At 42.6% G+C, this 26,154-nt stretch overlaps 1 protein-coding gene across 1 annotated transcript in view; it reads right to left on the bottom strand.

Annotated features, from left to right (window-relative positions):
* ncmap (non-compact myelin associated protein) overlaps nucleotides 1–26,154 on the bottom strand; it is a 46,340-nt gene that overhangs the window by 7,572 nt on the left and 12,614 nt on the right. Inside the window, exon 2 of the mRNA XM_060933190.1 lies at nucleotides 2,971–3,062. Coding sequence (XP_060789173.1) covers nucleotides 2,971–3,049 — 79 coding nt within the window. The 5' untranslated portion in view covers nucleotides 3,050–3,062. The remainder of the gene's footprint in view (nucleotides 1–2,970; nucleotides 3,063–26,154) is intronic.

Here is a 26,154-nt window from a genome sequence, read left to right as displayed (position 1 = left end):
TTTAGGACTTATGTGAAAATCTGATGATGTTTTAGGTCATATTTATGCAGAAATATAGAAAATTCTAAAGGGTTCACAAACTTTCAAGCACCACTGTACTTACATGTAAAGTTGTTTTCTTATATAGAGAATTATTCTGTCCACATTCACTGGATATGAGCAATCGTGCGCTCTGATTGGCTACTCTACTACTAGTATATCAGCTCCATATACCGTGAGTAGAGGAAAACAAAATGGCGGAGCGTGTTGCTGAACCAACCGAGGACGAAATAAAAACTCTACTCAAAAACAAAACTCCCCAAAATACAAAAAAAACAACAAAATATAGAATGAAAGTATTTGATGATAAGAACGTATCTTTTTAAAAAATTTTCAAGAGTTATCACATTTTTCACAAATTGCTCCTGTCATTTCGACGGTTTGTTTACATTCTAAGCGGAAATTATTTTGTCGGATATTTTGTAGAAAGTTTTTATTTATCGAATTTGCAAAAAATAAAAATGCTAAGTTTCTCAAAATCCAGTGAATGTGGATAGAATAAAACAGTTATTCCACTCAATCTCATCGTACATGGATTATAGACAACTCGGTGCTACACGCCTCGTCACCCATCAGCTCATGTACGACTCGATTTCATGAAATAACTTATTACTACAGTGTATTAGTACAAAATGTCACTTTTTGTCTAAATATAATTTCTATTATATATGTACTGATTCAAGCTGATAGGCTACATTAGCTTAAATAACCACTCTTAACCATGACGAGCAGAAAAGCATCTCAGATATAAAGTATATTGCCAATATTTGCATACAAGTATTAAAGTACTAATGTAAATATATTCCAAATTCCTATCTAGGGCGTTTTATATAAATTTTCATAAAACTTTTTCATAAATGTTCCATTTTACTCAGTTGACCTGCTTTGACCTTATTGACCCCTTTCATGGTTTACTGTCTGTCCCTAATATGACTTTCCACCCTGTTAGCGTTGTACTTTTGTCAGTTTCATGACACAAATGAATTAGCATCACGTTTGGTGAGTGTTTCAACTTGCCAAGATGGTTAAAGCCTATTTTAAAGCCTGCTCTATTTTTCTCTCTTTTTGTTGATTTATCATGGCTGTGCCATTTGTACACAGGATATTGCATTTTGTAATACTGTATGTACCATTATACACACACTGACCAGCCATAACATTATGACCACTGACAGATGAAGAAGTGAATAACATTATCTCATTACAGTGGCACCTGTCAAGGGGTGGGATATATTCAGCAGTAAGAGAACAGTTAGTTCTTGAAGTTGATGTGTTGGAAGCAGGAAAAATGGGTGAGTATTTATGCAGAAATATAGAATTTTCTATATTTCTGCATAAATGACCTAAAACATCATCAGATTTTCACACAAGTCCTAAAAGTAGATAAAGAGAACCCAGTTAAACAAATGAGACAAAATATTATACTTGGTCATTTATTTATTGAGGAAAATGATCCAATATTACATATCTGTGAGTGGCAAAAGTATGTGACCCTTTGCTTTCAGTACCTGGTGTGACCCCCTTGTGCAGCAATAACTGCAACTAAACGTTTGCGGTAACTGTTGATCAGTCCTGCACACCGGCTTGGAGGAATTTTAGCCTGTTCCTCCGTACAGAACAGCTTCAACTCTGGGATGTTGGTGGGTTTCCTCACATGAACTGCTCGCTTCAGGTCCTTCCACAACATTTCCATTGGATTAAGGTCAGGACTTTGACTTGGCCATTCCAAAGCATTAACTTTATTCTTCTTTAACCATTCTTTGGTAGAACGACTTGTGTGCTTAGGGTCGTTGTCTTGCTGCATGACCCACCTTCTCTTGAGATTCAGTTCATGGACAGATGTCCTGACATTTTCCTTTAGAATTTGCTGGTATAATTCAGAATTCATTGTTCCATCAATGATGGCAAGCCGTCCTGGCCCAGATGCAGCAAAACAGGCCCAAACCATGATACTACCACCACCATGTTTCACAGATGGGATAAGGTTCTTATGCTGGAATGCAGTGTTTTCCTTTCTCCAAACATAACGCTTCTCATTGAATCCAAAAAGTTATATTTTGGTCTCATCTGTCCACAAAACATTTTTCCAATAGCCTTCTGGCTTGTTCACGTGATCTTTAGCAAACTGCAGATGAGCAGCAATGTCCTTTTTGGAGAGCAGTGGCTTTCTCCTTGCAACCCTGCCATGCACACCATTGTTGTTCAGTGTTCTCCTGATGGTGGACTCATGAACCTTAACATTGGCTAATGTGAGAGAGGCCTTCAGTTGCTTAGAAGTTACCCTGGGGTCCTTTGTGACCTCGCCGACTTTTACCCGCCTTGCTCTTGGAGTGATCTTTGTTGGTTGGCCACTCCTGGGGAGGGTAATGATGGTCTTGAATTTCCTCCATTTGTACACAATCTGTCTGACTGTGGATTGGTGGAGTCCAAACTCTTTAGAGATGGTTTTGTAACCTTTTCCAGCCTGATAAGCATCAACACCGCTTTTTCTGAGGTCCTCAGAAATCTCCTTTGTTTGTGCCATGATACACTTCCACAAACATGTGTTGTGAAGATCAGACTTTGATAGATCCCTGTTCTTTAAATAAAACAGGGTGCCCACTCACACCTGATTGTCATCCCATTGATTGAAAACACCTGACTCTAATTTCACCTTCAAATTAACTGCTAATCCTAGAGGCTCACATACTTTTGCCACTCACAGATATGTAATATTGGATCATTTTCCTCAATAAATAAATGACCAAGTATAATATTTTTGTCTCATTTGTTTAACTGGGTTCTCTTTATCTACTTTTAGGACTTGTGTGAAAATCTGATGATGTTTTAGGTCATATTTATGCAGAAATATAGAAAATTCTAAAGGGTTCACAAACTTTCAAGCACCACTGTATGTACATTTTCTTGAAATAACAGGGCCCACACACTTACTCTGGATGAGGATTTGTTCTCTTGATTTGGTCACAGCTGTGGTGATGTTGGTCACAGGAGAAGCTGTGGTAGATTGCATTTTCACCAGTGTGCTGTAACAAGCAAGAAATAAAGTGCTTTAAAACTCAGTTTTACTCCTAAAAAAATTCAAGACTGAACTTTGAGTCGATAAGTGACTGAATATTAATTTATATCATCATAAAACCTTTATTTAAACATAATTTCCTTTGTGGTTTGTCTAATTTATCCTGCTTAGTGCTGGAATGGTTTTGGTTTATCTGGTTAGCCATCAAGGGAATGCTAGCCAAGTTTTCCCGGTAAAGCTGATACTGCCCAAATAATTAGTATATTTTTGCTGGCTTTTTTGATGTTATACAAAAAACTCCATTATTCCTTTTTAACTGCACAGAAATTTACTAAGTGGGAATACTAATTATTTAACCTTCTAAGTTAACAAGCTAAAATCAGCAGCCCAGAAAGGAAAGGCATTCAACTGAACATTAACAGTGACTGATAAATGACCTGATCTTGTTTTCTTTGACTAAATCTTCATGAAAACCCACTGTTAGTTAATTATCTGAAAATGGCCAGGTTTTTATTTTATTTTTAAAGAAAAGATACTCAGCGACCAAATTATTAGGAACCCCATCCTAAAACTAGGTAACACTGCGCATTTGGAGATGCTTTTCTGTTTACAACTGTTGTAAAGAGTGTTTGAGTCACACACTTTTCCTGTCAGCTGGAACAAGTCTGTCAAGTTTATTTTTAGAGCACTTTTAACAATAGACATTGTCACAAAGCAGCTTTACAGAATTTTAATGACTTTCAACATGAGCTAATTTTATTCCTAATCTATCCCCAATGAGCAAGCCTGTCTCTTCTCCTTCGACCCCTCTCGTTAACAAGGTGTGCCCACTCAAAGAACTACTGCTTACTGGGTTTTGTGCCGCCCCCCAAACTTTCTCTAGGGCAAAGTCTAGAGACAGCTATCTGTGAAAATCCCAAGAGATGTGCAGTTTGTGAAACACTCGAGTCAGCCTGTCTGAGACTAACTATCAAGCTATGGTCAGTCACTGAAATCACATTTCCCCCAGTTTTAATATTAATGATGTTCTTGATCCATGCCTAAATGAATTTATGCACTGAGCTGCTGCCTCGTCATACACTGATTAAATATTTGTATGAAATAACAAATGTGCTGGGCGGCACGGTGGTGTAGTGGTTAGCGCTGTCGCCTCACAGCAAGAAGGTCCTGGGTTCGAGCCCCGGGGCCGGCGAGGGCCTTTCTGTGCGGAGTTTGCATGTTCTCCCCGTGTCCGCGTGGGTTTCCTCCGGGTGCTCCGGTTTCCCCCACAGTCCAAAGACATGCAGGTTAGGTTAACTGGTGACTCTAAATTGACCGTAGGTGTGAATGTGAGTGTGAATGGTTGTCTGTGTCTATGTGTCAGCCCTGTGATGACCTGACGACTTGTCCAGGGTGTACCCCGCCTTTCGCCCGTAGTCAGCTGGGATAGGCTCCAGCTTGCCTGCGACCCTGTAGAAGGATAAAGCGGCTAGAGATAATGAGATGAGATGAACAAATGTGCTGTAACTTGACTGATGTTCCTAATAAACTGGTCAGTGAGTGTATGTATTTTAATGCAAGTTTGATCACTATGAGGGTAGTTGGTATTTATAGTCTAGGCCGTGCATGCTACCGTAGCAGCCTCAATAATGTCAATCCTGAGATGTGATTTAATTCCGAATAGCATAGATAAGAGGAGTTACTGAGCTCAACACTGGTTCTTTATTATTCTTGGAGATATTTTTGTGCTATTTTAACTGAATTGGCAAGTACAAATTAATTTGAAATAAATTGCTATAAAACATTGTTTTGTTTTGTTTTAAACCAAGGCCCATGCGCTTCTCATTTGAACATGCACAATTCCCTTGTGCACCACTGTAAAGGAAAAATAATCCTTTTTATATCTCACCATTTCTGATGATGTAGGAACTTTTTCCAATGATGAAGCAATTCAATAAAATTCCTTGGATTATTTGAAGATTAACTATATCTGTTCATGTATTCTGCCAGGTTTGTCCAAAGATCAATATCTATATATATAAATATATATAGATCAATATAATATATATATAAAGATATATCTATATCTAATTTCTATGGACCTTTGAATCAGGTCTGTCTTCACTGACACAGGTTATAAAATAAAAACAACAACAGATGATTAAATATAATTAACTTTAGGCACTTAAGGGCAATGGCAGGTGAATTATGGGAAATGTAACAAATGTCTCATCTCTCATCTCATCTCATTATCTGTAGCTGCTTTATCCTGTTCTATAGGGTCGCAGGCAAGCTGGAGGCTATCCCAGCTGACTACGGGCGAAAGGCGGGGTTCACCCTGGACAAGTCGCCAGGTCATCACAGGGCTGACACATAGACACAGACAACCATTCACACTCACATTCACACCTACGCTCAATTTAGAGTCACCAGTTAACCTAACCTGCATGTCTTTGGACTGTGGGGGAAACCGGAGCACCCGGAGGAAACCCACGTGGACACGGGGAGAACATGCAAACTCCACACAGAAAGGCCCTCGCCGGCCACGGGGCTCGAACCCGGACCTTCTTGCTGTGAGGCGACAGCGCTAACCACTACACCACCATGCCGCCCTGTAACAAATGGCACTTAAGGGCAATGGCAGGTGAATTATGGGAAATGTTGTTAGGAATTTAGACTTTTTATTTCCCACTTCCTGACTAGAACTTGACTAATTTCATTCCTTCATCAAAAAATAAGCTGTGGTTAAATGTCATTAATAACATTTAGATTTAAGAAAAATTAACATTTAGATTTAAGAAAATTGCAAGTAAAGTACAGACAATTAAAAATAAAATGTCATTAATAACATTTAGAATAATCTAAATGTTATTAATGACATTTAACCACAGCTTATTTTTTGATGAAGGAATGAAATTAGTCAAGTTCTAGTCAGGAAGTGGGAAATAAAAAGTCTGATTTTTAATTGTCTGTGCTTTACTTGCAATTTTCTTCTTCTAATACTTTTGACTTTTACTTGCCACATTTTAAAGGAAAAAAACCCTCTACTAACTATATTTTCACCCACTACTATATTTCTCTATGACCATACAAAACATCACAAAGTGACCTCTTTAGCATCAGACAGCTTCAATCTAAATTCCTAACAACTCCAACAGATGTGACATTGAGACTGAGACCTAATACTCATCACTGTAACCTATTTGCGGTTTCGTACACTTTGTATTTATCAAGGCACTTTGTGCTGTGACTGCTTGTGTTTAGAATTCAGATAGTTTATTTGGTCAGATGAATTTCACTGTGCTTGAAGTGTAACTGACTTTAGTTACTGATTGTAAATTAGTGCCCCTTTCACTAAGGAACACTAATTTACAATCAGTAAGTAAAGTCAGTATGTAATTTCAAGCAGATATCGTTCTCTTTGGTAAATCTTTCTTGTACTTTTTACTTTCAAACTTTGAGTAAACTGAAAAGTTTATTCCTTTTTTTTTTTTACTTAAATGAAGACTTTAAAACTGTATTTCAACCAGAGGATTTATTTAGATGAGTCCTTGCACAGTTACATGAGAAATAATTTGGGTATTTTTGCCACCTCTGGTTCTGGTCCATATGATGCCTGAGACACAGTCTCATCAAGGTTTATTTGGGGATGGTCTTAATGGGACTATCTCCCATTCTGCTGGAGATGGGTTTGTGTATTTAAATCCCAGATTGGCCAAAGGGGTCAGAATTCAGTAAATGTTCAGTGAAGCTCCTTTAACCCTCAAATACTCTGATTTACAGAAAAGTTTCATCGAGCACCCTACAATTTTCTATGGTTGGTCGCTCTGAGAGACTTAAAAGTTTCTATGTAGAACAGTTTCACAATCGGAAAAGGTTTTAAATGTGACCTACATCTTTTCCACAAGTTGACGTAATCCCTTGAGGTCTTAATGAAAGTTCTGTGACATGCTTTGGTCAAATATCACAAGGATAAAGCACCACAGTTCCCTTCTCACCTTGTCTAAACAGCCCTGTTCAAAACAACCGGGTTGAGGGTTTGTTCCTTTAAATGGTAATGAGCCACTGCTCACTCCACCCCCCTCTTCCACTGGCCAATCAGGTAGCACTTTCTTCTAAAATATTCATTTGCAAAGGCACTTCTCAAGCCATGAGTGGAGATACTCGGAGGGGGCGTCATAATTCGAATGAGCTCCTTGTGACGTAGAAAGTGGAGCCAAATCTGAACGGCTTGTTGAAGCTCAATTTTTCTTAAACAGGCAGCACAAAATAAACTGACTGTCTTATTTCAGAGTTTGTGGGTTGGTAGGTACTCCAGATGCTCCAATGTATGTGTACAAGCACTAAAAAAAGTGAGTATTTCATAATATGCCCCCTTTAAGTAAAATCACTTAAATCACTTTTTCTGATATACTCGAATTGGATTCTTCCTCTCCTGTACATTACTTTAGATAAAATGGTCTGCTAAAATAAATATACATGTTTACCACCCACAATACTTATCTATTTTAGATGTGTTGCCTTTACATTTCCTGAGGCCAAACAGTGGTCAAAAATGTATGCAATAATTTCACTTCATTGTGTTTTTTTGGGGAAAGCAGGCTTTCCTCAGTACTTTCAACATCGAACAAAACAACATATTTAATTTCTCTGTGAAATCAATGTTTAGGTCTTTGTCCCTGACAAAACTGAAATAAGCATCCTTATTTCTGATGTAAATTAAAGGTTTGTGTGACTTAACTAACATGCTAACTTGTCAATAACTAGCCAACCTTGCTTAGTTAGCAAACTGTCTAGGCTAGTTAGCTTGCTACATGATCCATTTTTAGCTTTTTAGAGTTTCATTAAATGTTTCCATTTCCATGTTTAACTCGAAACTTTACTGATCTCATCTCCTTTGAGGCCGTGTTAGTTCACTTGACAGCTCCTACAGATACTCATAGTCAAGCCTTCTCTATATGAGTGAATATAGGGATGATTTATAATCTGTCATCCAGAAGAGGAGGAGTTCCTTTTTGAATTTGGTTCCTCTCAAGGTTTCCTTCTCATGAGGGATTTTTCTTGTTACTGTTACCTCTGGCTTGCTTATTACATTTAGAGTTCTATAAAACTGCTATGGTACAATGTCTACTGGTAAAAGTGCTATAAAACTGAATTTTAAAAAATGTATTCAAGCTTAAGAGTGGTGTGGTATTCAGTAGGTCTTACAGCCTCTCTCCAGCCAAACTGCTTTTATACTGAAGGAATTTATTTGAGATAAATAATTATATATTCTGCATAAATTCTCCTTTGGCTGAAAGAAACAAACCCAGATTTCCTCAAGTATGCTCAATGGAATTTGAGTACTCGAGCTGGACCCTCAGGTTCCATCATTGTAGGAAGCAGAACAAAATTTGCATTGGCTATAAAAGCTGAAAACTCAAACATGGAAGAAAGACCAGTTCAACCACAACTACCCATACACACACATGCACAGCTTCTCTTTACCTCCTATACACACACAGAAATACAGTGGTTAGAGCGATTCTCAAGCAGCAGATAAAATTCAAACATGCCAAACCTTCAGGGACATTGGAACTTATTTTCTGGGAGGGGGAGGGAGTGGGGTGCATGGGCCATGGGGATGGACTACTTCACCTGTTGCACCATTATCACTTCTTTGGTGGTGTCCACCCAGGACAACACTGTCCAACACTGCAGTGCTGACTAGACTGAGCTATTAATGACCATGACCCAAGGCTTTAACTTCAAATATCAAATAATTTGAGAAGTATAAAGCCTTTCTCTTTCAAGAAGACTCTCGGTTTCTACTCTTGACCTGCACCAGTGGTAAAAAAAAGAATTCAGATCGTTTACTTAAGTAAAAGTACCAATACCAAACTATGAAAATACTCCACTACAAGTAAAGGTTCTGTATTCAAAACCTTACTTAGCTAAAAGTATGTGAGCTTTATCAGCAAAGTTTTATTTGAAGTACTAAAATGTAAAATCAAAAGTAAAAGTACTCATTGTTCAGTAAAATGGTGTCAGTGTTTTATTATTATTATATACAACCCCGATTCCAAAAAAGTTGGGACAAAGTACAAATTGTAAATAAAAACGGAATGCAATGATGTGGAAGTTTCAAAATTCCATATTTTATTCAGAATAGAACATAGATGACATATCAAATGTTTAAACTGAGAAAATGCATCATTTAAAGAGAAAAATTAGGTGATTTTAAATTTCATGACAACAACACATCTCATACCCAGTCATGTTAATGACCTATTGCCAATTGACCTAATGAGTTGCAATTTGGTCCTCCAGCTGTTCCTTTTTTGTACCTTTAACTTTTCCAGCCTCTTATTGCCCCTGTCCCAACTTTTTTGAGATGTGTTGCTGTCATGAAATTTCAAACGAGCCAATATTTGGCATGAAATTTCAAAGTGTCTCACTTTCGACATTTGATATGTTGTCTATGTTCTATTGTGAATACAATATCAGTTTTGGGCGGTACGGTGGTGTAGTGGTTAGCGCTGTCGCCTCACAGCAAGAAGGTCCTGGGTTCGAGCCCCGGGGCCGGCAAGGGCCTTTCTGTGTGGAGTTTGCATGTTCTCCCCGTGTCCGCGTGGGTTTCCTCCGGGTGCTCCGGTTTCCCCCACAGTCCAAAGACATGCAGGTTAGGTTAACTGGTGACTCTAAATTGAGCGTAGGTGTGAATGTGAGTGTGAATGATTGTCTGTGTCTATGTGTCAGCCCTGTGATGACCTGGCGACTTGTCCAGGGTGAACCCCGCCTTTCGCCCGTAGTCAGCTGGGATGGGCTCCAGCTTGCCTGCGACCCTGTAGAAGGATAAACCGGCTAGAGATAATGAGATGAGATGAATATCAGTTTTTGAGATTTGTAAATTATTGCATTCCGTTTTTATTTACAATTTGTACTTTGTCCCAACTTTTTTGGAATCAGGGTTGTATAATGTTTTCAGATTAATATTACTGCTGCATTAATGTGTATGTTGCATTTTACTGCTGTAGATGTTTAAGTTGAGCTAATTTTTATTACTTTATATCTCTAAAAAGTCAGCTTTTCTTGAGCTCAGAAAAACGACCCTGTTTTAATCTTTGTGACAATGAGAATTTTCCAATACTACTACTACTAATAAAAAAAATGTTATCTGAAAAGTAACTAGTAGCTAAAACTGTCAGACAAATGTAGTGGAAGATTTGTCTCTGTGATATAGCCTCGAGGAGTATACAAGAACCTCAGATTTGTACTTTAAATGCAGCACTTGAGTAAATTACATTCCACCACTGACCTGAACACACAGCACACAATGCTGTCACTGTCTGTAATGTATTCTAGTCACTGCCACTCTTTGAACCAGGCGACCTAGCAGGAGTGAGTGAAGCTCTGTCTGGTGAATTTTCGAACAGGGAACGTATAATTCTCTGGTGGTCTGAAAGACAGTGAGTGCATCTGCCTTTTGAGTAGCCTCTGGAGTTGGGGAACAAAGAGTGGTACTACAGAGTAGGATGGGCTTTTCTTTCTCTCTCTGAGGCGCTTGGTTCGATCAGAGGCAGGTAACAGTTTTGAAAAGTAATCAAATATATGCTTTTGTGACATTGTGGTTCAAGCCACTTGTCTAATTTGACCCCACTTGCAACATGTGATGTCTACATGAGGTTTATCATTTTTGACAAATCACATCACTAGGCTACAAAAGCATATACTGGATTCTTTATGTTGTAAATAAACATGAAAGTCAGACAAATTTAAGCACCAATTCTTTATTTTCAAAAAAGGTCGGTGCAGTAAAGGGAACCTGTCAGTTATGGAGGCTGTCTGGGGGAAGGGGTAGCCGGGGCGGGGAGGGGTGTGTGTGTGCTGTTGTACCCCTGCACCCTGACTTCCAACATCTATGAAGCCCTTTAATTTATTTGACTTGTTCTTTGAGAAATAACACAAATATGGAAGCAATGATCACTAGCAAACTCAAGGGACCCAATGCTTTCAATGATCGAAAAGTGAAAACTGTGAAAGTGCCCTTGAGGGTGCTCTTATGGTAGATATAATGTGATAAAGCGCCCTCAAGGGTGCCATTACAGTGGTAATGAAGTGTCCCAATGGTGGCCCTTCAAATGGAGAAACATGCTGAAATGCCCACTAAGGTGCTACTACATGCCCTGGGGTGCCCTTGCAGTGAAGAGTACATGATGCAGTGCTGTATAGGATTCTACTACATGGCAGGAAGACGTGCCCTAATAGGTGCCGTTCCAGTGGAGAAAATGTGATTTGGTGCCCTACAGGCTTCCCTATATGTGAAAAGAGATTAGGTGTCCTCTAGGTGCCCCTACATGTGAGAAAATCTGCCCTCTAGGGGCCCCTCTGTGAATAGGAGGTACACTTTATATTTTTCCTCCCCTGCCCCTCAGGCAGCCAGTTTGATTCTATCTGATCAAAATGACAGCAAAACATATAACTACGATTCATCTGCTAATGTATCACAAAAAAAGGATAAGTGACATAAACATTTGCTACACGTGATCATTACTTCCCTCGTCTCACAAGCCTGACCTGTAACTTTCATTTCATCACCTGTGAATTATGCACTTGAACATCATATACATGATCTCCTTATAAACCTGTTCACTAAATCACCTTACTGTCCATCACACACCATCACCTTTTCACTTAACTACACACCTAATAACCCCTACACATTTTCATCTTCACCTGAGTATGCCATCAGGTCTTCACTACACCTCATCACCTACCTACAGCACACCTGAGCATCACATGCCAAATTCTTTCATTACCTGTTCACTGCACACTTATTTATAATACAGCCAGTGATCTCTTCACCTAACAGCTACACACCAGTGAAAACTAAACCATAGCTAGGTAATAATTCACCATTCTACTCAAAATATAGAATGAAATGTAATAACATTATAACATAATAATGAATGAAAAGTCAAGAAAATGGCACATTTATGAAACCCACAATAGCAATGTGCATTTGTAAAGCATTCATTTAAAGAATTCAAAAACTTAGAAAATTATTCATTTCTATTTTGTAAATTTTTAAAAACAACACATTGGGGACATTTGAGCAAACTGTTCAGTTGTTGTTGATACAATCACTGTGGCATTTTGTTAACTAAATCTAGACTAAAACTAATAATACCCAAACTAACTTCAATGTAAACTATTATATAATAATTATTTTTTTTAATCAAAAGGCAAAGACTAAATCGAGATTTAAAATATCTTGCCACTAAACACCTGGTCACCTCATCACCTGCCCAATACACACCTAACCACCTCAACAATACGCACCTGGTTATCTTGCGAAATACACACCTAACCACCTCAACAATACGCACCTAACCACCTCAACACCTGCCCAATACACACCTGACTATCTTGCCAATACACAGCTGGTCATCACACATATGATCACCTCATCATATCTACAACCCCGATTCCAAAAAACTTGGGACAAAGTACAAATTGTAAATAAAAATGGAATGCAATAATTTACAAATCTCAAAAACTGATATTGTATTCACAATAGAACATAGACAACATATCAAATGTCGAAAGTGAGACATTTTGAAATTTCATGCCAAATATTGGCTCATTTGAAATTTCATGACAGCAACACATCTCAAAAAAGTTGGGACAGGGGCAATAAGAGGCTGGAAAAGTTAAAGGTACAAAAAAGGAACAGCTGGAGGACCAAATTGCAACTCATTAGGTCAATTGGCAATAGGTCATTAACATGACTGGGTATAAAAAGAGCATCTTGGAGTGGCAGCGGCTCTCAGAAGTAAAGATGGGAAGAGGATCACCAATCCCCCTAATTCTGCACCGACAAATAGTGGAGCAATATCAGAAAGGAGTTCGACAGTGTAAATTTGCAAAGAGTTTGAACATATCATCATCTACAGTGCATAATATCATCAAAAGATTCAGAGAATCTGGAAGAATCTCTGTGCGTAAGGGTCAAGGCCAGAAAACCATAGTGGGTGCCCATGATCTTCGGGCCCTTAGACGGCACTGCATCACATACAGGCATGCTTCTGTATTGGAAATCACAAAATGGGCTCAGGAATATTTCCAGAGAACATTATCTGTGAACACAATTCACCGTGCCCTCCGCCGTTGCCAGCTAAAACTCTATAGTTCAAAGAAGAAGCTGTATCTAAACATGATCCAGAAGCGCAGACGTCTTCTCTGGGCCAAGGTTCATTTAAAATGGACTGTGGCAAAGTGGAAAACTGTTCTGTGGTCAGACAAATCAAAATTTGAAGTTCTTTATGGAAATCAGGGACGCCGTGTCATTCGGACTAAAGAGGAGAAGGACGACCCGAGTTGTTATCGGCGCTCAGTTCAGAAGCCTGCATCTCTGATGGTATGGGGTTGCATTAGTGCGTGTGGCATGGGCAGCTTACACATCTGGAAAGACACCATCAATGCTGAAAGGTCTATCCAGGTTCTAGAGCAACATATGCTCCCATCCAGACGACGTCTCTTTCAGGGAAGACCTTGCATTTTCCAACATGACCATGCCAAACCACATACTGCATCAATTACAGCATCATGGCTGCGTAGAAGAAGGGTCCGGGTACTGAACTGGCCAGCCTGCAGTCCAGATCTTTCACCCATAGAAAACATTTGGCGCATCATAAAACGGAAGACACGACAAAAAAGACCTAAGACAGTTGAGCAACTAGAATCCTACATTAGACAAGAATGGGTTAACATTCCTATCCCTAAACTTGAGCAACTTGTCTCCTCAGTCCCCAGACGTTTACAGACTGTTGTAAAGAGAAAAGGGGATGTCTCACAGTGGTAAACATGGCCTTGTCCCAACTTTTTTGAGATGTGTTGTTGTCATGAAATTTAAAATCACCTAATTTTTCTCTTTAAATGATACATTTTCTCAGTTTAAACATTTGATATGTCATCTATGTTCTATTCTGAATAAAATATGGAATTTTGAAACTTCCACATCATTGCATTCCGTTTTTATTTACAATTTGTACTTTGTCCCAACTTTTTTGGAATCGGGGTTGTAATATACTCTTGGATATCTATTGACGACATAAATAGTCATCACACATTGGATCAATTCATCATCTACCCAGTACACACTTGATTATCTGTCAAACACATGATCACTGCATGTTATAATCCTATTAATCACAAACCAGTCACAAACTTAATCACAGTTATTGCCATCTTAGTTACATAGTTTTACTGTACAGTACTGTGCAAAAGTCTTAATCTTACATCCCTATTTTATGATGACTGCAATAGTGTCAGTAGAAAAGAAATTATATATCCAAACTATTTTACAGATAAAGTGTTGCATTGTGTCAGTACTCCTGTGGGTTCACCACCCACAGAGGTAGCAGTAGGGGTTTGGTGCAGTGTGGATTGGGTGGCAGTCGAAGGCAGGGGCCTCGACGACCTGACCCCCGGACACAGCGGCTGGCTGTTGGGACATGGAATGTCACTTCGCTGGGGGGGAAGGAGCCTGAGCTTGTGCGGGAGGTTGAGAGGTACCGGCTAGAGATAGTCGGGCTCACCTCCACGCACAGCTTGGGCTCTGGAACCCAGCTCCTCAAGAGGGGCTGGACTTTCCACTTCTCTGGAGTCGCCCATGGTGAGCGGCGGCGGGCTGGTGTGGGCTTCCTTATAGCTCCCCAGCTCAGCCGCCATGTGTTGGAGTTTACCCCAGTGAACGAGAGGGTCGCCTCTCTGCGCCTTCGGATTGGGGAGAGGGCTCTTGCTGTTGTTTGTGCCTACGGGCCAAATAGCAGTATAGAGTATCCGGCCTTCTTGGAGTCCCTGGGAGAGGTACTGAGGGGTGCTCAGACTGGGGACTCCATTGTGCTACTGGGGGACTTCAATGCTCACGTGGGCGATGACAGTGACACCTGGAGGGGCGTGGTTGGGAGGAACGGCCTCCCCGATCTGAACCCGAGTGGTGTTTTGTTATTGGACTTCTGTGCTAGTCACAGTTTGTCCATAACGAACACCATGTTCGAGCATAGGGGTGTCCATAAGTGCACGTGGCACCAGGACACCTTAGGTCGGAGGTCGATGATCGACTTTGTAGTCGTGTCATCTGATCTCCGACCCTATGTCTTGGACACTCGGGTGAAGAGAGGGGCTGAGTTGTCAACTGATCACCACCTGGTGGTGAGTTGGATCCGCTGGCGGAGGAGGAAGCTGGACAGACCTGGCAGGCCCAAACGTATGGTGAGGGTCTGCTGGGAACGTCTGGCCGAGCACTCTGTTGGGGAGGTCTTTAACTCCCACCTCCGGGAGAGCTTTTCCCAGCTTCCGAGGGAGGCGGGGGACATTGAGTCTGAGTGGACCATGTTCTCTACCTCCATTGTGGACGCAGCTGTTTGGAGCTGTGGCCGCAAGGTCTCCGGTGCCTGTCGTGGCGGCAATCCCCGAACCCGGTGGTGGACACCGGAAGTAAGGGATGCCGTCAAGCTGAAGAAGGAGTCCTATCGGGCCATGTTGACCTCCGGGACTCCTGAGGCAGCCGACGGGTATCGGCAGGCCAGGCGTGCTGCAGCTCGGGCAGTTGCGGAGGCAAAAACTCGGAACTGGGAGGAGTTCGGGGAGGCCATGGAGAAGGACTATCGGTCGGCCTCGAAGAAATTCTGGCAAACCGTCCGGCGCCTCAGGAGGGGGAAGCAGTACTCTGCCAACACTGTTTACAGTGCGGGTGGGGAGCTGTTGACCTCGACTGGGGACATTGTCGGGCGGTGGAAGGAATACTTTGAGGATCTCCTCAATCCCACCGTCATGTCTTCCACTGAGGAGACTGAGGCTGATGACTCAGAGGTGGACTCGTCCATTACCCAAGCCGAAGTCACTGAGGTGGTTTGCAAGCTCCTCGGTGGCAAGGCACCGGGGGTGGATGAGATCCGCCCTGAGTATCTCAAGTCTCTGGATGTTGTGGGGCTGTCTTGGTTGACACGCCTCTGCAACATCGCGTGGCGGTCGGGGACAGTGCCTCTGGAGTGGCAGACTGGGGTGGTGGTCCCTCTGTTTAAGAAAGGGGACCGGAGAGTGTGCTCCAATTATAGGGGAATCACACTTCTCAGCCTCCCAGGGAAAGTTTACTCCAGGGTACTGGAGAGGAGAATTCGACCGATAGTCGAACCTCGGATCCAGGAGGAACAATGCGGTTTTCGTCCTGGTCGCGGAACACTGGACCAGCTCTATACCCTTCATAGGGTGCTCGAGGGTTCATGGGAGTTTGCCCAACCAGTCCACATGTGCTTTGTGGATCTGGAGAAGGCATTCGACCGTGTCCCCCGTGGTATTCTGTGGGGGGTGCTTCGGGAGTATGGGGTTCGGGGCTCTTTGCTAAGGGCTGTCCGGTCCCTGTACGAACGGAGCAGGAGTCTGGTTCGCATTGCCGGCAGTAAGTCAGACCTGTTCCCAGTGCATGTTGGACTCCGTCAGGGCTGCCCTTTGTCACCGGTTCTGTTCATAATTTTTATGGACAGAATTTCTAGGCGCAGCCAGGGGCCGGAAGGAATCCTGTTTGGGAACCACAGGATTTCATCTCTGCTTTTTGCGGATGATGTTGTCCTGTTGGCTTCTTCAAACCAGGACCTTCAGCATGTACTGGGGCGGTTTGCAGTCGAGTGTGAAGCGGCTGGGATGAGAATCAGCACCTCCAAGTCCGAGGCCATGGTTCTCGACCGGAAAAGGGTGGCTTGCCCTCTCCAGGTTGGTGGAGAAGTCCTGCCTCAAGTGGAGGAGTTTAAGTATCTCGGGATCTTGTTCACGAGTGAGGGAAGGATGGAGCGTGAGATCGACAGGCGGATCGGTGCAGCCTCCGCAGTGATGCGGTCGCTTTACCGGTCCGTCGTGGTGAAGAAGGAGCTGAGCCAAAAGGCGAAGCTCTCAATTTACCGGTCGATCTACGTTCCGACTCTCACCTATGGTCATGAGCTTTGGGTAATGACAGAAAGAAAAAGATCGCGGATACAAGCGGCTGAAATGAGTTTCCTTCGCAGGGTGGCTGGGCGCTCCCTTAGAGATAGGGTGAGAAGCACAGTCACTCGGGAGGAGCTCGGAGTAGAGCCGCTGCTCCTCCACATCGAGAGGAACCAGCTGAGGTGGCTCGGGCATCTTTTTCGGATGCCTCCTGGACGCCTCCCTGGGGAGGTGTTCCAGGCATGTCCCCCCGGGAGGAGGCCCCGGGGAAGACCCAGGACACGCTGGAGGGACTATGTCTCTCGGCTGGCCTGGGAACGCCTCGGTGTTCTTCCCGAGGAGCTGGCCGAGGTGTCTGGGGAAAGGGAAGTTTGGGCTTCCATGCTTAGACTGCTGCCTCCGCGACCCGGTCCTGGATAAGCGGAAGAAGACGAGACGAGACGAGATTGTGTCAGTAGTTGAGGTCGAGTGGTTAAGGCGATGGAGTAGAAATACATTGAGATCTCCCCACACAGGTTAGAATCCTGCTCAATATGAGCTGCTTTTAGTGCCACCAATACGAGCTGCTTTTAGTGCCATCAAGCTGACACTGTTGGGCCCTTAACCCTCTCTGCTCCAGGAGTGCTGTATCAATGGCGGACCCTGGGCTCTGAACCCAGCTTCCTAACAAGCTGAAATATGAAAACAAATCTCACTGTGCTATAATTTATATGTGACAAATAAAGGCTTCTTCTTCTACATTGTTGGTACGTAACAGATCAGGTTTCTGATCAGACATCATCGGCAGTATCTGGGATTTTACCTGTAAAGACAGAAGAACTGTAGTGAGTTCTTCAAGAAGCCTGAAACAAACTCTCAGTTAAATTTCCCTAGAAAACTGTAACACAGGCGGCACGGTGGTGTAGTGGTTAGCACTGTCGCCTCACAGCAAGAAGGTCTGGGTTCGAGCCCCGTGGCCAGCGAGGGCCTTTCTGTGCAGAGTTTGCATGTTCTCCCCGTGTCCGCGTGGGTTTCCTCCGGGTGCTCCGGTTTCCCCCACAGTCCAAAGACATGCAGGTTAGGTTAACTGGTGACTCTAAATTGAGCGTAGGTGTGAATGTGAGTGTGAATGGTTGTCTGTGTCTATGTGTCAGCCCTGTGATGACCTGGCGACTTGTCCAGGGTGTACCCCGCCTTTCTCCCGTAGTCAGCTGGGATAGGATCCAGCTCGCCTGCGACCCTGTAGAACAGGATAAAGCGGCTACAGATAATGAGATGAGATGAACTGTAACACAATATACTGGAGAGAATTTATTTTAGTTATTTCAAATGCAAAAGGAAAATCTGGATGATTTAATTCATTTTTATTGGTTGTTTTATTGTTTACTATTCAGAAAAGTAATCATTTGGATAACACAAAATGTTTCCAAGCTATTTTGAAGGCATCTTCTGTTTAGTGAATTTATTTTGATGTGTTTTGAACAGTACTGTGATGTTTATATTAATAATGAAGAAAATCAGCATTGATTCTACACGATGATATGAACAGTGGTAGAAAAAAAGTAGAAGCATTAACTTAGTATTAGCCTAATGAGATAATTCACCCCTCTTACAGTGTTTAGTGGTCTGCACCTATCATCACAGCACTCCTAATTTGTTCTGTTTTTTGGGATGAGCTACAAAGCAGCTGAACATCAAACAGTCATAAAAGACAACTTGGATGTACTGTAAAGGTGAGCCATAGGTCTAGTGTCTCTCTCTCTCTCTTTCTCTCTGTGTACCTGATGACACCATAAACCTTTACTGACTTATAAACCTTAGTTATCAGCTAAGTAAGTAAAATGTATTTATATAGCACATTTGCAACCAAAGTGCTTAACAGTCTCTCATTCTCATTATCTGTAGCCGCTTTATCCTGTTCTACAGGGTCGCAGGCAAGCTGGAGCCTATCCCAGCTGACTACGGGCGAAAGGCGGGGTTCACCCTGGACAAGTCGCCAGGTCATCACAGGGCTGACACATAGACACAGACAACCATTCATACTCACATTCACACCTACGCTCAATTTAGAGTCACCAGTTAACCTAACCTGCATGTCTTTGGACTGTGGGGGAAACCAGAGCACCCGGAGGAAACCCACGTGGACAACATGCAAACTCCACACAGAAATGCCCTCGCCGGCCACGGGGCTCGAACCCGGACCTTCTTGCTGTGAGGCGACAGCGCTAACCACTACACCACTGTGCCGCCTGTGCTTAACAGTGTATGAAATGAATTAAAATTGACATAAAATAAAATACAAGACACATTGAATTTTAGCCAAAAGCTACACAAAGAACAACCAAGGAAAATAACAGCAACACTGACAGATAATACAATACAAGAAAGGAGAGACCTCCAACCAGAAATCACATACAGAATCAGAGGCAGTCAAATGCAAGGCAGAAAAGATGTGTTTTAAGTGAAGATTTAAAACTAGTTAGAGATGTTGCAGACTTCAGTTCGCTTGGTAGACTGTTCCATAGCTTTGGAGCAAACACACTGAAAGCACAGTCCCCTTTCTGTGTCAAACGGGATCGTGGAGTATTAAGAAGTGCCTGTGAAGCAGATCTTAAGGATCGTATTTGGGTGTATGGACATAGCATGTCCACAACATACAGTGGTGCTAGACCATTTAGGGCTTTAAAAACAGTCAGTGCCACTTTGTACAATACTCTGTATTTAACAGAGTTGATAGCATCACTGGCAGACCTTTACTAGATGATTTTTTTAATCCTGTGTTTAGCATTGGGGCGGCATGGTGGTGTAGTGGTTAGCGCTGTCACCTCACAGCAAGAAGGTCCGGGTTCGAGCCCCGTGGCCGGCGAGGGCCTTTCTGTGTGGAGTTTGCATGTTAGGTTAACTGGTGACTCTAAATTGACCGTGAGTGTGAATGGTTGTCTGTGTCTATGTGTCAGCCCTGTGATGACCTGGCGACTTGTCCAGGGTGTACCCCGCCTTTTGCCCGTAGTCAGCTGGGATAGGCTCCAGCTTGCCTGTGACCCTGTAGAACAGGATAAAGCGGCTACAGATAATGAGATGAGATGTTTAGCGTCGAAGTATTGGTTGCTGGTGGTAGTGTGTGTGTTTGTTTATCCACATTTATTAGGAACCTTCATGCAGTTATCCAATCAGCCAATCACGTGACAGCAGCCCAGTGTATAAAAATCATGCAGAAAGGCTTCGGTGACTTTGACTGTGGCATGGTTGCTGGCACCAGATGGCTGGTCTGAATATTTCAGAAACTGTATTTCATGAGCATTTCCTGCACAAGTGTCTCTAGAATTTACAACACCATTTCCAAAAAAGTTGGGATGCTGTGTAAACCATACATAAAACCAAAATGTGATGAGTTGAAATATGTAACTGGCATCAAATTCAAAATGAACATATATTTTTCAAATAATTACATTTCTCAGTTTCAACATTTGATAGGTTGCCTTTGTAGTATTTTCACTGAAATATCAGGTTTCCATTATTTGCAAAGCATTGCATTCTGTTTTTATTTAAATTTTACACAGTGTCCCAACTTTTCTGGAAGCAGGGTTGTATTTGGGGAAAGTAGGGGTGCAGGGGGTGCTGCAGCACCCAAAAATTTATCTACCCAAAATAAGCCATTAATAAGAGTAACAGTTTATTATAATATCTGTCTGCAGAGCTGCAGTTTTATACTAGCAGTTTCACAATGGTAGTTTAATGGTAGTTTCAGGCCAGTGGCGTTCAGTGCATGGGCTGACACTATCTATGGTCTATCTAAGCCACAGGGAAAGGCCACATTTGGAGTTCTATGATGCAGGCAGTAAGACAATGGTATTTTTTAAAATACTGTCACCATGCAGCATGCATTTGTCTTTGGAGACTGGGCTTTGGCTATATGTGTTACGTTTTTTCCAAGTCTGGTATGGATGCCTTTTGATTATTCATTTGGTTGAGGTTGAGACCCTCGTGCAGAAAGCCCTGGCGCAGGATCCCGGTGAAGGTAACCTCAACAACACTCCTCCTAACCATCTGTTTGTTCCCTGTCCTGTGTGAACCCAGGTGCTGCAGTGGGGTCATGGCTCCAAGCTGGCCTGTCATCTGGGAGCTGCCTGAACCCTGGCACTCATCCAGCAACGCTTTTGGTGGCCATCCATCAAGGAGGACGTCCAGGAGTTCGTGGCAGCCTGCGACACATGCTCCCAGAACAAGACAGCCAATCAACCCCCTGCCAGCTTGCTAAGACCCCTCCCGACTCCACATCGACCTTGGTCTCACATCACCCTGGACTTCGTCACAGGACTCCCCAACTCAGGTGGCAACACATGGATCCTCACTGTCATTGACCGTTTCTCCAAGACTGTCCATTTCATTCCTCTGCCCAAGCTCCCCTCAGCCAAAGAAACCGCAGAATTACTCGTCCACCACGTCTTCCGCCTACATGGACTACCCACCGACATCGTTTCTGACTGGGGCCCTCAGTTCACTGCACAGTTCTGGAGGGCCTTCTGTAAACTCATCAGGGCCTCCTGTAGTCTCACCTCAGGCTTCCACCCACAGACCAACGGCCAGGCAGAATGGGCGAACCAGGCTTTGGAGGTTGCACTCAGGTGCATGGTGTCCCGGGATGCCAGTTCTTGGAGTAAGTACCTACCCTGGATCGAGTATGCTCATAACACTCTTCCTTCATCTGCCACAGGTCTCTCACCCTTCCAGTGCTCCCAAGGTTACCAACCACCACTCTTCCCCAACCAAGAGGAGGTGGTCGCCGTATCCTCAGCCCAGACCTTCATACGCTGCTGCAGGAGGACGTGGGCATTGGCCCGGAGAAAACTCATTCGCTCCACCCTAGCATCCAAGAGGCAGGCCGACAAACACCGCTCTAAGGAGCCCACTTACCAGGTGGGGCAACAAGTCATGCTCTCCACACACCATCTGCCACTCAGAACCATCTCCCGCAAGCTGGCTCCCAGGTACCTAGGACCCTTCCTCATCAAAAAGGTAATCAACCCATGTTCTGTCAGACTGGCACTACCACTCACCATGCAACACATCCACCCCACGTTCCACATGTTACAGCTTAAACCTCTGGTCTCTTTACTGTTGCCATGGTGTTCAACACCACAGACAGCATACAAGCACTCCATATAGTCAAGCCGCTCTGGTATATTTTATCAAATGTTGTTTGTTAGGCATCTATATGTGCACTCAATGTCATTCTTACCAGGCCCAGTTCTGCCCAGTTCACTTGCTCCCCGCTCCCCCCTCCCTTTTTCAGCATCCCTTGTTCAGAATACATTCTCATGGCCATGGCTGTATTACAACTGCATGGCTCTGTACTAAAAGAGTCTGGGTGCTAAACTGCCTGCCTACAGTCCAGACTAGTCACCCATTGAAAACATTTAATGCATTATGAAATGAAAACTATGGCAAAGGAGACCCTGAACTGTTGAGCAACTGAAATCCTATAATCAGGCAAGAATGGGACAACATTTCACTTTCAAAACTACAGCAATTGGTCTCCTCAGCAGGCTTGTAATACTCGAGTCCAGGACTCGGACTCAAGTCTGACTCATGCCCTAATTTTAAGGACTCGTGACTTGACTTGGACTTGAGCACTGATGACTCAGACTTGGACTCGGACTCGTGCATTAACTGCATTCGGACTCGTAAATTGGAGACGAGGACTCAGATTTTTTCTTTATTTTTTTTGTAACATGCCATGATAATTTGGCATAAGGTATGTATATATACATTAATTTTTATACTAATTTTGTGCAAGAGAATGCACATTCACCTGTTCATACAGTGGTGCTTGAAAGTTTGTGAACCCTTTAGAATTTTCTATATTTCTGCATAAATATGACCGAAAACATCATCAGATTTCCACACAAGTCCTAAAAGTAGATAAAGAGAACCCACTTAAACAAATGAGACAAAAATATTATACTTGGTCATTTACTTATTGAGGAAAATGATCCAATATTACATATCTGTGAGTGGCAAAAGTATGTGAACCTCTAGGATTAGCAGTTAATTTGAAGGTGAAATTAGAGTCAGGTGTTTTTCAATCAGTGGGATGACAATCAGGTGTGAGTGGGTACCCTGTTTTATTTAAAGAACAGGGAGCTATCAACATCTGATCTTCACAGCACATGTTTGTGGAAGTGTATCATGCCACGAACAAAGGAGATTTCTGAGGACCTCAGAAAAAGCGTTGTTGATGCTCATCAGGCTGGAAAAGGTTACAAAACCATCTCTAAAGAGTTTGGACTCCACCCATCCACAGTCAGACACATTGTGAACAAATGGAGGAAATTCAAGACCATTGTTACCCTCCCCAGGAGTGGTCGACCAACAAAGATCACTCCAAGAGCAAGGCGTGTAATAGTCGGCGAGGTCACAAAGGACCCCAGGGTAACTTCTAAGCAACTGAAGGCCTCTCTCACATTGGCTAATGTTAATGTTCATGAGTCCACCATCAGGAGAACACTGAACAACAATGGTATGCATGGCAGGGTTGCAAGGAGAAAGTCACTGCTCTCCAAAAAGAATGTTGCTGCTCGTCTGTAGTTTGCTAAAGATCACGTGGACAAGCGAGAAGGCTATTGAAAATGTTTTGTGGACAGATGAGACCAAAATAGAACTTTTTGGTTTAAATGAGAAGCGTTATGTTTGGAGAAAGGAAAAACACTGCATTCCAGCATAAGAACCTTATCCCATCTGTGAAACATGGTGGTGGTAGTATCATGGTTTGGGCCTGTTTTGCTGCATCTGGGCCAGGACAGCTTGCCTTAATTGCTGGAACAATTAATTCTGAATTATAGCAGCGAATTCTAAAGGAAAATGTCAGGACATCTGTCCATGAACTGAATCTCAAGAGAAGGTGGGTCATGCAGCAAGACAACGACCCTAAGCACACAAGTCGTTCTACCAAAGAATGGTTAAAGAAGAATAAAGTTAATGTTTTGGAATGGCCAAGTCAAAGTCCTGACCTTAATCCAATCAAAATATTGTGGAAGGACCTGACGCGAGCAGTTCATGTGAGGAAACCCACCAACATCCCAGAGTTGAAGCTGTTCTGTACAGAGGAATGGGCTAAAATTCCTCCAAGCCGGTGTGCAGGACTGATCAACAGTTACCGCAAACGTTTAGTTGCAGTTATTGCTGCACAAGGGGGTCACACCAGATACTGAAAGCAAAGGGTCACATACTTTTGCCACTCACAGATATGTAATATTGGATCATTTTCCTCAATAAATAAATGACCAAGTATAATATTTTTGCCTCATTTGTTTAACTGGGTTCTCTTTATCTACTTTTAGGACTTGTGTGAAAATCTGATGATGTTTTCGGTCATATTTATGCAGAAATATAGAAAATTCTAAAGGGTTCACAAACTTTCAAGCACCACTGTACATCATGTTCAGGAGCAAACTAACATTAATGATGTTAAAATGCCTGGAGAGAACGCGCCTAGGATTGTCCGCTTTGCTTCTACAGACTTTTCGGGCAGTGGGAAAAAAATGCACTGCTATGCGTTCCATATGTAGAAGAACTATCGAGGAGACGACGAGGACAACCTCGAACTTCAATCGTCATTTGGTAAGACTCCATCCAGAGAAGGAAGTGACACACTGTGTTCATTGCCCTGTTGATAGTGGGCGGGGCTTGCTGAGCGATGAACTAGCTTTTTATCTGTAGCCTGTTAACTAAAATGAGGCAGTGGAGCAGGAACGTTAGTCCGACAGTAGCAGAGACGCTTTCACATAAAGGCAGCAACAGACACCGTCACATGGTGCGGGTGGACTCTTGTTCTTGACTCGACTTGGATCAATAGTGGACTCGATTCGAAATTTTATTTAATGACTTGGACTTGACTCGAACTTGAACACTGGGGACTCAAGACTGGATTCAGACTCGAGGTTTAGTGACTTGACTACAACACTGCTCTTCAGTTCCCAAACATTTACAGAGTGTTGTTAAAAGTAGAGGTGATGCTACTTTTTGTAAGGTACTGGTGACGCAGTTGTATTTTCTTGTGAAACTTAATAAACAAAGTTTGGAAGAAAAAAAAAGTAGAGGTGATGCAGCACAATGTTAAACCTGCCCTTGTCCAAACTTTTTTGAAATGTGTTGCTGACGTTAAATTCAAAAGGAGCAAAATTTTTCAAAATCAATAACATTTCTCAGTGTCAACATTGGATATGTTGCTTTTGTACTATTTTCAATGAAATACAGTGGTGCTTGAAAGTTTGTGAACCCTTTAGAATTTTCTATATTTCTGCATAAATATGACCTAAAACATCATCAGATTTTCACACAAGTCCTAAAAGTAGATAAAGAGAACCCAGTTAAACAAATGAGACAAAAATATTATACTTGGTCATTTATTTATTGAGGAAAATGATCCAATATTACATATCTGTGAGTGGCAAAAGTATGTGAACCTTTGCTTTCAGTATCTGGTGTGACCCCCTTGTGCAGCAATAACTGCAACGAAACATTTCCAGTAACTGTTGATCAGTCCTGCACATCGGCTTGGAGGAATTTTAGCCCGTTCCTCCGTACAGAACAGCTTCAACTCTGGGATGTTGGTGGGTTTCCTCACATGAACTGCTCACTTCAGGTCCTTCCACAACATTTCGATTGGATTAAGGTCAGGACTTTGACTTGGCCGTTCCAAAACATTAACTTTCTTCTTCTTTAACCATTCTTTGGTAGAACGACTTGTGTGCTTAGGGTCGTTGTCTTGCTGCACGACCCACCTTCTCTTGAGATTCAGTTCATGGACAGATGTCCTGACATTTTCCTTTAGAATTGGCTGGTATAATTCAGAATTCATTGTTCCATCAATGATGGCAAGCCGTCCTGGCCCAGATGCAGCAAAACAGGCCCAAACCATGATACTACCACCACCATGTTTCACAGATGGGATCAGGTTCTTATGCTGGAATGCAGTGTTCTCCGTTCTCCAAACATAACACTTCTCATTTAAACCAAAAATTTCTATTTTGGTCTCATCCATCCACAAAACATTTTTCCAATAGCCTTCTGGCTTGTCCACGTGATCTTTAACAAACTGCAGACGAGCAGCAATGTTCTTTTTGGAGAGCAGTGACTTTCTCCTTGCAACCCTGCCATGCGCACCATTGTTGTTCAGT

This window comes from Neoarius graeffei, chromosome 11 (assembly GCF_027579695.1).
Source record: "Neoarius graeffei isolate fNeoGra1 chromosome 11, fNeoGra1.pri, whole genome shotgun sequence".
In the NCBI taxonomy this organism is placed as follows: Eukaryota; Metazoa; Chordata; class Actinopteri; order Siluriformes; family Ariidae; genus Neoarius; species Neoarius graeffei.
The sequence above is the reverse complement of the archived record's forward strand: the minus strand, read 5'-3'. Positions and strand labels throughout refer to the sequence as shown.